At 37.2% G+C, this 17,463-nt stretch overlaps 1 protein-coding gene across 1 annotated transcript; it reads left to right on the top strand.

Annotated features, from left to right (window-relative positions):
- On the top strand, positions 11,673–16,553 carry LOC18768048 (glutamate--tRNA ligase, chloroplastic/mitochondrial). The gene is made up of 13 exons (XM_007201111.2): positions 11,673–12,148; positions 12,238–12,356; positions 12,637–12,758; positions 13,096–13,278; positions 13,461–13,579; positions 13,717–13,765; positions 13,886–13,987; positions 14,163–14,265; positions 14,378–14,441; positions 14,694–14,808; positions 15,128–15,228; positions 15,868–16,024; positions 16,135–16,553. Exons 1-13 carry the CDS (start codon positions 11,895–11,897, stop codon positions 16,363–16,365), a joined length of 1,719 nt encoding a protein of 572 aa, XP_007201173.1. The 5' UTR covers positions 11,673–11,894; the 3' UTR covers positions 16,366–16,553.

A 17,463-nucleotide genomic window follows, 5' to 3' on the forward strand; every position in this document is an offset into this window, starting at 1 on the left:
GTATAATAAAAGTTGCTATTTTAAATTACTCTATTTTGACTAATTTCATATATGCATTATTTTCTGCATATGCATTAGTCTGAATGTTGAGTTAAGTTGCTGCATATTCATATTCATCTTCTTTCTCGCTATCTCTCTTCGTCTTCTTCTTTTGGTATCAGAGCCGTAAGAGTTACGGTCTTTGTCTAAGTCTGCTACTCATTCCCGCCCAAGTGGCTGGTTTAAGCATCTGAGTAGAAGGTTTCATCTTCTTCCTTTTCTTTTCTTTTATTCTCCAAGTTGTCTGTTCATCTTTCTCTAAGGTCTGACCCGTGAGTCCTTTTTGCTAGATCTGTAAGTCCCGAGGGTAGGGCGTTTGTGCTGGGCAGGAGACAGAAAATTGAGAAAGGTTAATAGGTTATTTGTAGAGTAAACGGTGAGTCTAGGAAGTCCCTGTTTATCTTCTTCCTCAGTCCGTTTGAGTCAAACACTTGAGTAGCCATGAGTCGTTTTCTTAGGTCGAATTCCTGTAAGTCAAGCAGTTCTAAGACCAGTATAAGTCGACTCCCTGAGATAGTTAATGAAGAACAATTTGAATATGATTCTAGTTGCAAAGAACAATTAGATTTTAGAGATTGGAATATCCCTAAAGTCCCGAGTCAAAAAATCTATAAGAAACATTGGTTGCCTTCCAGTTTTAATAGCACCACACATGTCAAAACAGTTGAACAAGTTTACGCTCTTAGTAAAGAACACGAAACTTGCCAGTTGCTTAATCTTGAGTCAATCAAAAAGCACAAGACTGATGGAAACAATTTCCTGCATATTGGTCTTGTACAAGTTGCCGTTAAGCCCCTAACTAGATTAGGATTAAAAGCCTCCATTCTGCTCTGTTTACGCGATGCCCGGTTCACCGCGTTCAGTGACAGTACCTTAGGAGTAATTGAGTCCAGTTTGTGTAACGGTCCAGTTCATTTTGATTGTTACCCAGACTTCACTGTAAGCTTAAGTGATCCTCATATATTGAGAACCCTAACTCTCAATATTAAGACAGAAGGCTATAATGTCCTCCCAGGAACCCAGCCTCTGGCCCTAGTTTACAGGATTTACTACAAGGTCACAGGAACCAATATGAACTTCCAGGCCTTAAACAAAAGCCCAAAGGATCAGACAGTCCTGATCCAGAGTCACACCTCAGACGCCCATATCCAAGTTCCCCAGACCATTAAATGGTCAGAAGTTGCCCTTCCAACTGATTGGACCCTAGTTACCGAGAGCCAACCAGCTCCGATTCAGCGTAGTCTAAACAATTTAGATTACATCCAGCAGTACTTAGATGGCACGGTTAAGATTAGGTTCGATAGCCAGCCTCTTCGAAAGTCTAATGTACAGCTGCACCAGTTACCAACCCCAGGCCAGTCACAAAGGCATGCCCCAGCTAGGCACTCCTTTACTGCCTCATCCTCAACTCTAGAACGAGACCTAGAGTTAGAAAAAACCATGATAGATTTAAAGCTTGAGTCCCTGAGAAGATCCTCTCAGGTAACCCAGCCCTGCTACGGCAAGGCCTCAGTAGAAGAAAAGTCAGAATCCCCTGAGTCACCTACCCAGTCTGACTTTGTAGTTGAAAACTATGCCGCAGTAGATAACCAACTAAGAACCCTTAATAGAAAGTTCAGAATTGATTGGTCACGTCTAAACAAACATCTCAAAGCCCCTGAGAACCAGTCTAGACGGGATAGTTACCACCAAGCCTATCCAGAAGCCCAACGCCGCCTAGAAATCTTTAGTGAATGGAAAGATTACATGCGGTCAGCCCAAGTTGAAATTTTCTACCTTGATTTTGTTGAAAGTCGCTATATGTCAAATGATGAGTTAAAAACCTTAACTCAGCAAAAATGGAAAATGGCAGATAAATCTGTCGTTGAGTCTAGCCATCCTCCAGTAGAAACCATAATTATTGAGCATAAAGATACTCTTATTCCTGCTACTCCTTTCAAAACATTTGAAAGCAGTGACAGTAATAGAAGAATTCTTGAGCAAAATAATTATACCAACCAGAGTCTAATCGTTATAGGAAAACAGTTGGATACAATAGAAACTAAAATTGATAAGTTAGGTTCTACAGACGTAGAGTCTAAAAAGAAAGTTGAAAAACCAATTGTTCAGTTCCAGGATCTTAAGTCTAGCCCGACCCTTAAGATCACTCCAACAATGAAGAAAATAGAAGACATGTTAGCCCAGTTGACCCCTGCCAAAGTTGAGAAATCTGGTCTTAAAACGCTAGATGCCTTTGCAGAAGAAAATACCTCTGAGTCTGAGTCATCAGAAGTAAGTAATATTTCTAAAATTGAAAAAGCCTTTCAAACTTTAGAAATCCAAGTTGAACCCAAAGTTAAGAAATTAGAAAAGTTTGTCAGCCCCAGTAGTCTGACCAAAAATTGGTATCCCAGACCAACTCCTCCTGACATTCAATTTGAAGAAAGAAACTTGCAGACCCAGTTCTCTGTTTCTTCCGACAAATTGTATGAATGGAATATTGATGGTCTCTCTGAGCAAGAGATCCTCAATAAGTTACAACATATGTCTATGGTTGCCAATAGTTATATCACCAATCACAGTTTCAGACAATCTGAAATTGTCCCTCTGCTAGTCACTGGTTTCACCGGTACTCTCAGAAGTTGGTGGGATAAACATCTGAGTCCTGAGTCTAAAAGCCGAATAACCTTTGCTGTAAAACTCAATGATGACGGTCACCCTATATTTGACGATCGAATAGGTCAAGGTATAGAAGACGGTGTCAACACCCTGTTTTACACCATAATCGACCACTTCATAGGAACCCCTAGTAATCAAACTGCTAGGATCCATGATCAGTTGAGTAATCTTAGATGCCCAAAGTTGTCTGATTTCAGATGGTATAAGGATATCTTCATCTCTAGGGTAATGCTTAGAGACGATAGTAATCAGCCATTCTGGAAAGAAAAATTTGTTAATGGTCTGCCAAACCTATTTGCCCATAAGATCAGAACTACCCTCAGCAATGAATTAGGTCATATTGATTGGGATAGTTTAACTTATGGTAACATTGTAAGCACAATTAATCAAGTTGGTATGAAAATGTGTGTTGATTACAAAATCGGAAAACAAATACAGTCCGATAGGAAATCAGCCAAATATGAGTTAGGAAACTTCTGTGAACAATACGGTCTCAGTAGCATTCCACCCTCTAGAAGAAACAAGTCTAAGCCAAGTCATCTTAGGAAACGCCGGTTTTCCTCTAAAAGAAAACATTTTGCTGTCAAAAGTGATAATGAGTTTTATAAAAGAAAAAGTTTTAAAAGAAAAAATTGGTCTAAAGCCCCAAGAAAAGCCCAGAAGAGTCGACCCAAAACCGATAAGTCCAAAGTTAAATGTTTTAAATGTCAAAAATTTGGTCATTATGCCTCTGAGTGTAAAGTTAAAGATGCCATTAAGCAGTTGCAGATCTCATAAGCTGAAAGAGAAAAGTTGATTCAAGTTTTAGAGTTGCGAGACTCTGAAACTAGTAGCCCTGAAACCTTAGTTGCCAGTTCTGGATATGATTCTGAACAAGCTTCAGATTCCCAGCCTAGTTCCCCTGATATCCAATTTGGTTGCACTGATAAATGCTGTAATAGATTAAATTCTGTTTTTGTTCTTACTAAACAGGAAGAACAGGAAGAATTGTTAATTGATTTAATCAGCCGAGTAGAAAACCCTGAGTTAAAGTCAGATTATTTAAAAAAATTGCGACAAGTTATCAGTCAAGAAAGCTCTAGTGGTCTTAAACCGCAGCCGGTCAATTTAGCCACTACTATAGAAAAGTTTGCCCAGAAAAAGAAAGAAGTTACCTTACAAGACCTCCAGTTAGAAGTCAAAATAGTCAAACAAGATTTAGCCGAGTTAAGACAGATTAGTAACCAGTTGCAGGTTGAAAACACTACAATCAGGCAAGACTTAACAAGTCTTCAAAAAGGCAAAATGCCTTTAACGCCTGGTAGCCAGTCAGACAGCCCTGTTGGTTCTGACGAAGAAACCCCAGTTGTCAACTTAATCAAACAAGTCAATTTCCGAAAATGGTATTCGAAAGTTACAATAGTTGTCAAAGATTTCGAATTCACCACAGTTGCCTTATTTGATTCAGGAGCTGACCTTAACTGTATCCAGGAAGGTCTAATTCCTACTAAGTACTACCAGAAGTCTAGAGAAACCCTAAGCACTGCTTCAGGAAAATCTCTTCAGTTAAATTATGAGTTGCCTAAAGCCCATATTTGCCAAAACAAAGTTTGTTTTAAAACTTCATTTGTCTTAGTTAAAAATATTACTGATGAGGTTATCTTAGGATTACCTTTTATAAGCCTGCTTTATCCCATCCAGGTAGATTACGATGGTGTTATTTCTACCCAGTTAGGTGAGAAAGTTAAGTTTAGTTTTCTTTCTAAACCTGAGTTGCATAATCTGAAAGCCCTACAGAAACAATCTGTCTCTAGGTCCCTTCAGGTTGTCCAAAAAACTAACCAGTTGAATTTTCTTAAAGAAGAAATTAAGTTCAAAAGAGTTGAACAACAGCTTGCCAGTCAGTCCTTACAGTTGCAAATTCAAAAATTCGAACAAAGATTAAAAGAAGAAATTTGTTCTGAGTTGCCCACAGCTTTTTGGTATAGGAAACAGCATGTTGTCCGTCTCCCTTATATCAAAACCTTTAGTGAGAAAAATATCCCCACTAAAGCCAGGCCAATTCAAATGAGTCAAGAAATGATGGAATTTTGTAAGAAAGAAATTGAAGAGTTGCTTCAGAAGAAAATAATTCGTAAGAGTAAGTCTCCTTGGTCGTGTCCTGCTTTTTATGTCCAGAAAAATGCTGAATTAGAAAGAGGAGTCCCAAGACTAGTTATCAACTATAAGCCCCTTAATGCGGTCCTAGAATGGATTAGGTATCCTATACCTAATAAAAGAGATCTCATTAATCGATTAGAAAAAGCAGTTGTTTATTCTAAGTTTGATATGAAAAGTGGTTTCTGGCAAATCCAAATAGATGAGTCAGATAGATATAAGACTGCTTTTGTCACCCCTTTTGGTCATTACGAATGGAACGTAATGCCCTTTGGTTTAAAAAATGCCCCTAGTGAATTCCAGAATATCATGAATGATATATTCAATCCTTACAGTCAGTTTTCGATTGTTTATATTGATGATGTTCTAATCTTTTCTGAGTCCATAGAGCAACATTGGAAACATCTGTATAAGTTCCTTCAAGTTGTCAAACAAAATGGTTTAGTTGTTTCTGCCAAAAAGATCAAGTTATTTCAAACCAATATTCGTTTTCTTGGTTTCAATATTTGTCAGTCGCAAATTTCTCCAATTGATCGAGTCATTCAGTTTGCTGATAAGTTCCCTGATCAAATTCTTGATAAAAGTCAACTCCAGAGGTTTTTAGGATCTCTAAATTATATCTCTGACTTCTATCAGAATCTGAGAAAACAGTGTAAGCCCCTATTTGATAGGTTGCAGAGTAATCCTCCTCCTTGGTCGTCTACTCATACTGAAGTTGTTAAACAGATTAAGTCCCATGTCAAGACACTTCCCTGTCTTGGTATTCCTTCAGTTGATTCATTCAAAATAGTTGAAACTGATGCCTCTGACATAGGTTATGGTGGCATCCTTAAGCAAAAAGTCAGTCCTAGTTCTCCAGAACAAATTGTTCGATTCCATTCTGGAACCTGCACTCAGTCGCAGCATAATTACAGTACTATTAAGAAAGAAATATTAGCTATTGTATTATGCATTAGTAAATTTCAAGATGATTTGCTTAATCAAAAGTTTTTAATCAGAGTTGATTGTAAGTCTGCAAAACATGTTTTAGAAAAGGATGTTCAAAACATTGCATCTAAACAGATTTTTGCACGATGGCAAAGTATTTTAAGTATATTTGATTTTGAAATTGAATATTTGAAAGGCAGTGAGAATTCTGTCCCTGATTTTCTCACTCGAGAATTCTTGCAGGATGCACAATGGCTCCCAAGAAAGACAAGCAAAAAGCAGTAGCCAGTCAATCTAAGTTGCCTAAGTCGCCCAAGTCGACCCAGTCATCCCAGTCGTTCAGAGTCCTTCCTTCCTCCATGAGTCAACCTAAGCCGGAGTCGCCCAAGCAAATAGTTCCTTATCCGGGTCACCCCCCAGTATCAGTTGCAAATAGATTTTCCTCTTTAGGATCAACAGTTGGCCAAATTCGTCCCAGTTACCAATCTACCCTAGTTTCTAGTTACGACCCCTTTGCAGTTGAAATCCCTGCAGGGCCACCAGTTGTCCACAAAAAATCGACTCCTTATTTGCCTAAGAGTAACTCCCATTTATTTGTCATTGAGTCTATTTATGATATTCATGCAAATCCAGTTGAAATTGCCAAGCACTATTTTCCTCCTGGATTTCATTATATGCCCCAGAGTCCCTATAAGTCCCTCTAGTATTATAGAGATATATTGCTTGAGACACAATCAGTTGAAATTAAGCCGATAAAGGATCGGGATCATCCTGAAACCATTCTTTATCATTCTCTTTACATTCATCAAATTGTCAGTCAACAATCTTTCAGTAGCCATCCTTACGAGTTGAAAATGCTTAAGTCAAAATTACAATATAATTATTCGGATTATATTGAAGCCTGGTATACTATCTTTCTTCACCAATCTGAAGATTTTAGTCATTCCTGGTTTATTAATTTTGATAATAAGTTTAAAAGCCCATTCCCCTACTGGTTTCTTCACTGGTGGGAAAAATATGGTCCAGTTGATGCAATTCTACCAGCCTCAGTTCTTGAGTTGATCCACCATTATGCCAAAAAAGCCAAGTTCTCCTTAGTTGATTTAATTTTTCCCAAACAGTTGCTGTTTATTGCCAGATACAAAGTGCCTTGGATCCTCAAATGGTCTTATGCCATAACCAAGGATGTCCGAGTATTTGCCCGCCAGTTTTCAGTCAAATGGTGGGACAAATTCGAAGTTGACAGAATTGCCAAGTACGTCTATAATGACCTCCCCCGGGAGCCAGTTCCTCGTCCAGTATCTCCTACAGGCTCAGTCAGATCATCCTTATCAGTCGAAGGAAAATCTAAAGCTGAGCTCCAGGAAATTGCACGCCAGCTGATCATCCAGGCCTCCCAGATGGATGATGATGAGGACAATGATTCTCCCTCATCGTCTAGTTGCCACCCCACGCAGAGTCCTGCCAAGTCAAAGCCTTGGTATGATGACAGCCAGGATCCCTATGATGCCTATGATCTCGGGGAATCCTCTCCATAATTGCCTCAGTTGCCAACAGAAGCCTCGTCAAAAGTAGCTGCCGACAGATCACTCTGTCATAAGAAGATGCCAATCCACGTGAAAGCAGCAAACAAAGCATCTCTGCTTTTACTCTGGTCAGATCACCGAAAAGCAGCAGACAAAGCACTGTTTGCTTTTTGACAATCCACCGAAAGTAGCCGAAAGCATCTGCAGGAGTCAAAGTTACCTCTACAGTTGCTAAAAGTTGAATCAGGTTGAACACCCGTGCCTCTACAGCTGTCCAACCATAGTTGCCTTTTGTAAACTATAGTTGAAAGTTGTCTTTAAATAGAGGCTTCGGCCTGAGTTGAAGGCAGAACTGGTTTTACCAGCTGCATTTTATTTTCTTAGTTTTAAAGATTCTCTCTGAAACACCTTTGGAGAAATCACCCTTGTACATAGTCTAGTTGTGTTGAAGTTTGCAGTTGCAACCTTTGTGAGTATAATAAAAGTTGCTATCTTAAATTACTCCATATATATATATATATATATATATGATATTTGCAATTTATGTAGCAGAATATCAGAAAAAATCTCCCCAAGGGCTTGAAAGCTTAACTTTCCAATTTGTGGAGTTAGAGTCATGCTTATATATTATGTTCCCCTTTTATAATTTAACATATATATATATATATATACTAGAAATTAAAATTTAAGATCATCTTTGATCACTATCTTTTAAATGCGATGAACAATTAAAATGTTATATAATATCAAGGCCATTCTACTAACGGATCCCACGTTTTTACTAAACTGATCAAGAAATTCTTAGCCCATTATGCATTGTTACTCAATGACACTGCATATTGTTTTAGGTAGAGTTATTTACAATAGCATCCTCTAAGGTTTTTGATGTTTTTACAGAACTTAGAAATTACACTAAAAACCCCATAGGGTTTCAAATTTTATTCCTAAAACCCTTTCTAATTTCAATTTTCTGTAATAATAAAAAATGATGATTTAATTAACAAAAACTTCTTCAAATGAAAAAATTAACATCAACAATTAGATCGTAGAGTGAATGTGCAATCTAATATCTGAAGTAAACATTTTCATTTGGAAACATTTATTTAATGACATCAATAAGAGGAGTTTTGTGAAAATGTAAAACCTTATGGGGTGTTAGTGTAATTTCCTACAGCTCAAGGGGTTTTGTGAAGACACTAAGAACCTTAATGGGTGTTAGTGTAAATAGCTCTTTTGTGTATCTATTCAAGAATCATCTCTACGAAGAATTAACCAAATCATATATTTTTAAGAAATATAATCTATATATCTAAATTTATGTAGCATAATTTCACTAAAAAACGTCTACAAGAGCTTGAAAGCTTAGTTTGCCAATTTGTGGAGTTAGGGTCATGCTTATATATTATATGCGCATTTTTATAGTTTTACATATTCATGTGCTAGAAATTAAATTTTAAAATTATTTTTATTTAGCACATTCTTTTATTATGTTAGGGCATTTTGAGGGTTCTTTGAAGGTACCAGATGACATGTGATTTGTTATTTGTTTATGTGGAACCGAAACGGGAACCGATTAGAACAAATGCTATATCTTTAATTTTAAAACTAATATTTACTCAAGTTCAATTTCAAAACATCTCTCTTTTCTAGTCTCAATATTTCTTTTTATATGAAATTGGATAATTTGTTAATTTTCAACCCAAAAAAAAATAATAATAAAATAAAGTTGAGATTTGTATAAAAATAATAATTTGAAAATAATAATAATAATAATCCAGTTCAAAACTGAACCGGACAGAAACCGATTCAACTCGAACTGAACAGTTTTATAATTTTTTTTATTAAAACCTAACCAAACCAAATCGAGTAAATAGTACTGATTTCTTTTCCAATTTGAGGCAAAAACGACCCAAACGTAATTGTGCCCAACCCTACTAGCCACTGCCTAGCTCCTCCCCAAGCCTAAATCCACCGCTCGCTCGCTCTCTCTCTCTTACCAAGCCTGTTGCCCAGCTCCTCCACCAAGCCCAGGTCCGCCATGGCCACTGCCCAGCTTCCTCGCTACCCAAATCCACCATTCTCTCACTTAGTCTAAAATTGACATGAAAAACAGATTAAGATCACAGCCTTCACAACCTTCTGTCTCAAGGTGCTGCCACCATGCTCCTCACTCTCCTCCACCACCACCGTCGAACCCTAGCACCTGCCCACTAGGTCCCAATCTCATGGAGTTGGATTGGCGTCGCTGACCTCTCAAAATCCTTGAGCTAGGCTTCGGAATCGCCGCAACCATCATACTGGGGGCTTGGTGAATGAGAGAGAGAACAATGGATTTTCTTAAAAATGAAGAAACTTCTTCCACATTTTCTTTATTTTAAATAAATAAATAAAAGGCTTTTTATTATAAATGGTCCTTCACGTTTACAAAATTATCATGAATCGTCCTTCAGGTTTTTTTGTGACACTAATAGTCCTTCAGGTTATCATCCACCCATCAAAATAGTCTTTCTGTTAGTTTCTGTTAAAACTAAAGTTAAACTCACGTGTTCATCTTGCTTTTTGAAATATAATCTCATCATTCCACTCAACCTTTTTGACCAAACCCAACTGACAGAACCCTTTCCCTCCATTTCTTCATCGGCCCTCCATTTTGGCACTCTAAATTGTGGTATATAAACTTTTCCCTCTATTTCCTCATCGGGCCTTCCTCTCTATTTCGGGTTCCAATGGAATCTCTAGCACAAATACAGCTACCAAACAGGTATAAAATTCCTTTGCACATTTCATTTCAATATAAAAAGTTATAAACAAGTGGGACCTTGTATATTATTCATAATAATGTTGAGATTTGATTTGCAACCTCAAATTGGGCGAAAGGAACCCAAAGATAAGCCAGTTAGGCAAAGGAAACAACAGTTAAAGGTTCTTTCACTTTCATATGTCATTTTGTCTATGGTCAAAATAAAATATCATTTTCTTTGGCATTTTACTAGTATATTAATGTGTTTAGGTGGCAAGAGGAGGCCATAACAGGACAACAACTGCACAATCTCATACATCGGTACCAAGAGTGGGTTCACAGCCTCCTCTTTCACAACCTTCTTCACCAAACCAAGGCACGACACTACAAACCCAGCAAAGAAGACTTTAGTCTCCAGCAAAAAGAGGAACACCATGGAGAGTTTGAGTTAGGATTTGGAAGTTCATTTTGATGTATTGTATGGGAAGTTCATTTCGAGGTTTTGTGTTAGGATTTGGGAAGTTCATTTTGATATATTGTGTTAGGACTTGCTCAAGATTGATGTCTTCGATGTGGTGCACTGGTTTTTTGAGTACTAATGTGGTTCAATGGTTTTTTGACGACTCTGTATTTGATGTGCCATGAATAATGAATTTGCCGGACTTCTATTTTTCAAATTGATCCATGAGTTTGGTCTTTCTCTGGAGTTCTCCATTGTTGGTCTTTCTCTTGAGCTTGGATTGTTTCAATTTCTTCAGAAGTTTACTTTTTTTGGTTGGTTATATCCTACAGGGGCGCCAAAATGGAAGGACAATGAGGAAATGGAGGGAAAGGGTTCTAACAGTTGGGTTTGGTCGAAGGTTGAGTGGAATGATGAGATTATATTTCAAAAAGCAGGATGAGCACGTGAGTTTAACTTCAGTTTTAACAGAAACTAACATAAAGACTATTTTGATGGGTGGATGATAACCTGAAGGACTATTAGTGTCACAAAAAAACCTGAAGGACGATTCGTAATAATTTTGTAAATGTAAAGGACTATTTGTGATAAAAAGCCTAAATAAAAAGGTGCAGCTTTGTCTTTTTGCAACTACTGGAGCGGGGGAAAATGGTATTTTGAATCAAAATATGAATAAAAAATTAAAATTAAACTCTCTCTCCCCTCCATCCCGATTTCTACCCCAAAAACTTAAAGAAAAAATTTTTGATTTTTGATTTTATTTTATTTATTCATTTTTTTTAAAATATAAAAATACCATTTGCCCCTAGTGTAGTGGTTTGGAGTATTTACTCCCTCAGACAAAGTCCTGAGTTCGAGTCCTAGCATCCGTATTGTGTGTGTGAGTTTAATTTGCTATCGCCCCTTTCAATAGGAAAGGACCTCAAAAAAAAAAAAAAAAAAAAACATTTGCCCCTACATTTCACAGAAAAAGTTAACAAAATTGACAGCAGGACCATTGGTCCAAACGACACTAAAGTTAAAGAACCACGTGAACCATTTTGGAAATTGAGGTACTCAAATACAAATCGGGTCAAAGTTCAAGGACTAATAAAACGATTAATCCTTGTTTTTTTTGTATTAAAATAAATTTAAACCGTTGATCTCATCTACCGGTCTAGAAACTTGATGTATTATATTAGACAGCAACCTTAGCCCCTTCTTCAGCACAACTCCACAAAGGAACAAAGCCCTTCCTTCCTTCCTGCATCAGATGGTTCAAAGGTCTCTCCATTCTACCCTCAATTTCTTAGTTTTGTTTTGCAATTTATTTGCCAATAACAGATACTGCCTTCATAGCCTTTGACTCGATGTCCTCTGAAGATTGCCATTGAAACTCCAACCTCAGTACCCAAAACCCACAGTAGCAATGGCAGCTTTAGTTGCAATGCCTAGGATAAGAATGAAAATTACAGTTTTCCCAGATGCTTTTCCTCCATTTTTGTGCCGATCCTACAGACCGAAGAAAGTCTCAGTCTTCCATAGAAGGAGGTCTTTTTCAGTCTCTGCGTCTTCAACAAAGGAGACCCAAGACCAAATACGCGTTCGTTTTGCTCCTTCTCCCACTGGAAATCTCCATGTTGGTGGAGCTAGAACTGCGCTATTCAATTATCTCTTTGCCAGGTACGTCTTTGTTTGGGTTTATGGTTTGAGTCGGCTTTTTCTTTATTGGATGAGTATGAGTATGAGTATTAGTGTCTGTGCTGGGGCAGGGCCAATGGAGGGAAATTTGTTTTGAGAATTGAAGACACTGATTTGGAGAGGTCTACTAAAGAATCTGAGGAGGCTGTGTTAAATGACCTCTCTTGGCTTGGTCTTGATTGGGATGAAGGTACTTTTTTTCGTGATTAATTCTTTTCCAGCTCTAAAATGCCTACGGTTTAATCCAAAATCCTGTTCCATAGGATGTGTCGAATATGTGGGTGCATTTGGCTATTACTTGAATTATGACTTTTATACTCAATGACATGATCGTAATGGCTCAATTAGAGGTGGCGGGAGAGATAAATTTCTCAACTTCAGTGCACATTGAATCTCCTTTACTCTACGTGTACTGGGTCTATCTTGTAAAGTTTCCAACTTGGTCATTTCATTTTTGGTGAACTTTGCAGGACCCGGTGTTGATGGAGATTATGGTCCATACCGGCAATCAGAAAGAAATTCTTTGTACAAGCAATACGCTGAGAAGCTTTTAGAGTCTGGTTATGTCTATCGCTGCTTTTGTTCTAGTGAGGTGATTCTCTTCTGTATTTGAGTCTTCAAGCATGTCTTCACTTATCAAATAATAAGATTAGAAAATGAAAATATTCTTGTAATAGATTTACGAATGGAAATTCTAAAGGAGTATGAATGACTTGATGACTTGCCCTTGTGTTTTGTTGATGTTTATGCCTTGTTTAGTTTGTTGTTGTTCATACCTTTCTAGCTTATTCTGAAAGAAATTTAGATGAAAATTTGCTTCATATTTTTGGGTTTTTTAGGCATCATAAGTCCTGTTATTTGTTCAATCTGTGTTCATACTAAAGCGCAATGCTAATGTACATCTGCAATCTTAACCTTATTCTCTCCAGGAACTAGAGAAAATGAAGGAGATTGCGAAACTAAAACAACTGCCTCCAGTATACACAGGGAAGTGGGCCAATGCAACAGACAAAGAAGTACAAGAAGAGCTTCAAAGAGGAACTCCTTACACATATCGGTTTCGTGTGCCAAAGGAAGGAAGTTTGAAAATCAATGACCTTATTCGAGGCGAGGTTAGTTTTTTTTTTTTTTTTTTTTAAATAAATATTTTGGTTATTGGGTTGGGAGCGCTTAGGAACTCCTAGTATGGTAAAGTTTGTTGTTCACTAACTTAAAGTAATTCATCTTAACTTCGACAACCATCAAATTTTTAATTAAGTATTATAGGCTTTTAACTTTGTATAGTGTCATGAAGGTCAGTTGGAACTTGGACACTCTTGGAGATTTTGTAATTATGAGAAGCAATGGTCAACCAGTGTACAATTTTTGCGTGACAGTTGATGATGCTACCATGGCTATCTCACATGTTATTAGGTAATAAGAATAAGATCTTCAACATGGATGAGAGTGTGCTATTTGCCAATCTATTTCACCACTTCACCACTATTGTTTCTTGGATTTTGGTTCATCTCTTTATTATGTCATGTGACTCACACAACATTTGCATTCAGAGCAGAGGAGCATTTACCAAATACTCTAAGGCAAGCATTAATATATAAGGTAAATTTCTAAACTCATGTCCTGATTTTCTTTCTGTTTGGGTTTCTAATATAGAACTACAGTGAAGCTTTTTTTTTTTTACTCCAAAAAAAAATAATTCTGACTACCATACCAACACAGGCTCTAGGATTCCCAATGCCTCACTTTGCACATGTTTCCTTAATTCTTGCACCGGACCGGAGTAAGCTGTCAAAGAGGCATGGCGCAACTTCAGTGGGCCAGGTAGTCATCTAAATATAGTTTTCGTTACTTGCTAAGAATGTTGGGCTACAGGAGGTTTCTTCCATGGTTTCCTTGAGGTCCAACCCCACCATTCTCCTACCGATTTCCTTTATTCAAGAGTTTCTTTGTTAATATTAATAGATATTCCTGATAACTAACTACTAGAACTTAACAGTACAGGGAGATGGGCTATCTACCCCAGGCAATGGTGAACTACTTGGCACTGTTAGGTTGGGGTGATGGCACTGAAAATGAATTTTTCACCCTGGACCACCTAGGTTTGTGAAATCACTTTATCACCCTCGTGCTCCCTTTTATACTCAGAGACCGACTGCTCAGCTTACATGCGCTGTTTAAATATCTAAGTGTTTTGTTTACTAATAATTTCAGTTGAGAAATTTTCAATTGGTCGTGTCAACAAAAGTGGTGCCATTTTTGACTCTACCAAGCTAAGGTAATTATAGCTTTAAATCTACTATATGAAGAGGACGATTGTTTAAGATTTCTTCTACCTAGCATTTCCTTCTGTTGGAGAAACTGATTGAGTGAGCATTTTGCAGTTGCATGGTTGTTTTGTTGGTATAGGTTTTCCTGATTTACTGTGGATCATGTCTATGAGAATTTAGGCTGCTTTTTGAATTCTTGAATTAATTGCTTCACTGAGGTTTTTTTTCTAATTATATTCTCATACGTTTACAAACTATAGGTGGATGAATGGTCAACACTTGAGAGCACTTCCATCAGAGGAGTTGATAAAGCTTATTGGTGAGCAATGGAAAAGTACTGGCATCCTTACAGAGTCAGAGGGTTCATTTGTTGAAGTAAGACTCATCTCCTCCACATTTTCATTTTACAGGTTATCTTAGTTTGTAAATTTAGAGGAACAGTGTCTAAGGTCATTAATGCTGTGCATTGCTGTGGATGATACTTTTGTTAAGAACAAGACTATTTGTGGTCTATGATTTTTCATAATAGGTCTACTGTGTCCAGGGGAGCTTCTTCACTTCCCAATTATTTCAATACAAGTTAAAGTTCCCCTTAAATTGAAGTGTTTTCTGCTTTTTGACAACCTCAATGTTTTTTATATTTTATATTTTATAATGATGAAAAGTGAGGCATGTCTACTATGTAATTTTGTAGGATGCAGTTCAGTTGCTCAAGGATGGGATTGATTTGACACCAGATTCAGATAAAGCACTCTCAAACTTGTTATCGTACCCTTTACATGAAACTTTATCCAGGTGATCTTGATTTTTTGTCGCACTTACTCTGGTTATTTGGCCTCTTTTTGTTGTTGTTGTTGTTGGAAAATATATCATTGAATTGGCATTCTGAAAGGTTCATAAGAATTTCAGAGAGATTGATAACAATCGCTCTAATCGAATATCAAAAACTGCTCAACCACTTCACAACTTTGATATGCTTTTGCTGACTTTTCGGATGGCCATTTATTTCCTTCTGGAATGTTGTTGTGGTTCATTATCATAAGTTATGGGGATTATGTATTGAATTGGATGAACTTGCATTTAGCCCTCCATTTGAAACAATAATATGTAAGCAACAGCTTAGTATCCTAAGGGTACGCTAGCATGTTGAAACATGAATGTGGGCTAAGACATTATATCGAACATAAGACAGTGCTCTCACACAGATAGACAAAAATATGGATTTATTTCAATGGAAGGGTGGAATATTCCTAAGTTGATGTTGCGTTGAGGTTTACCACTTCAAATGTATATGGCCTTCTGTTCTTCAAATCACCATATTTGTCTTGTAACGAGTAAGCTATGTTTGAAGAAGGGGATGCTTTGTTGGCTATTGATGTTAACAGAACTACTATATGTGTATGATAACTATGAATTTGTTTGTCATGGCTGCAGTCCTGAAGCCAAACCAGTCTTAGAGGACAAACTTTCTGAGTTTGCAGGCAGCTTCATAGCTGCTTATGACAGTGGTGAACTACTTGCTGCACTCGAAGAAGGCCATGCTGGTTGGCAGAAATGGGTGAAGAGCTTTGGCAAATCACTGAAGCGCAAGGTGGCTTCTCTCTCTTTCATTGTTCATTTATTTTTCAACCTTTTCATGAACTTCTCTCCATTTCTGGCTAATAAAATGAAAATTTTGTGCATTCCAAATCTTAATGGCAGGGGAAATCACTGTTCATGCCTCTCCGAGTGCTGTTAACAGGAAAGCTTCATGGCCCGGATATAGGGGCTAGCGTGCTTTTACTGCATAATGGTGGAAAATCTGGTATTATTGCTCCTCAAGCTGAGTTTGTGACATTGGATGAGAGGTTCAGAGTATTGAGAAAAGTTGACTGGGAAGCGTTAACCAAGAACCAGTCTCAGCTGGAGACTGCCGCCACTGTATCAACTTGAGAGTTCAGAGTTTTCAGGTTTTTTTATCAACTTGAGAGTTCAGTGTTTTCAGTTTTTTTTATCAACTTGAGAGTTCACAGTTTTCAGTTTTTTTTCTTTGTTTTAGCTTGCACATGAAGTTATTCATCACAATCGTATTTTTGGGAGAAAACGAAATTTTTACCAAGTTACATAATCATTTATCATGACAAGTATGCACAGCCAATGAAGAACACAATATTAACCAGCGAGACACCAACAAGAGAAGAATAAGATTTGACAAACTGGTATCCATCACAATCGGTTTTTCTTTTTTGGCACATGAAGTTATACATTTTAGGGCAAAATCGGATTTTTTACTGAGTTACATAAGCATTTATTATGACAAGTACGCACAGCCAAAGAAGAACACTCACCAGCGAGACACCAAGAAGAGAAGAATAAGATTTGACGAACTGGTATCCATCACAATCCTTTTTTTTTTCACTTGAACATGAAGTTATCCATCACAGTTGTATTTTGCTAAAGCGAAATTTTTACTGAGTTACATAATAGTTTATTATGACAAGTATGCACAGCCAATGAAGAACACAATATGACCAGCGAGACATCAACAAGAGAGGAATAAGATTTGACAAACTGGTATAAAACACAATCTGCAGACTTGAACAGACCAAGAAGCCATGCCCGTTTCTTTTTCTCCTTTGTAGTCTTTTTGTTTTACTTTTCTTTTCTCCTTTTCAATCTGTTTGTTTTGCTTTTAATTCCAAACCCAATTAACACATTTCTTGCACCCCGTCACATTAACAATAAAAAATAAAAAAAATTCTTTGTTTCTTGTACTCTTATTCCAATCTCTGGATGATTTTTTTACTTTTATTCTTTTAATTCTTAGAAGATAAAAGTTTTAGATCTAGAAAGGATGCGTCTTCAAGGGAGTATGCAAATGAAATAGGCAAAATTGTACTATAACAATCTAAGTAGCATGTTGCCTACCCATTTGCCTTGTGAAAAAAGTTAGAATGGTTTTATGTAATTAAATCCAAGAGAGAGAGAGAAAGAGAGAGAGGTGTTCACAAGTTTTACTCGTTATGCAACTGTGGAAATAAAGGGCATCAG

Source organism: Prunus persica, chromosome G8 (assembly GCF_000346465.2).
Source record: "Prunus persica cultivar Lovell chromosome G8, Prunus_persica_NCBIv2, whole genome shotgun sequence".
NCBI lineage: Eukaryota > Viridiplantae > Streptophyta > Magnoliopsida > Rosales > Rosaceae > Prunus > Prunus persica.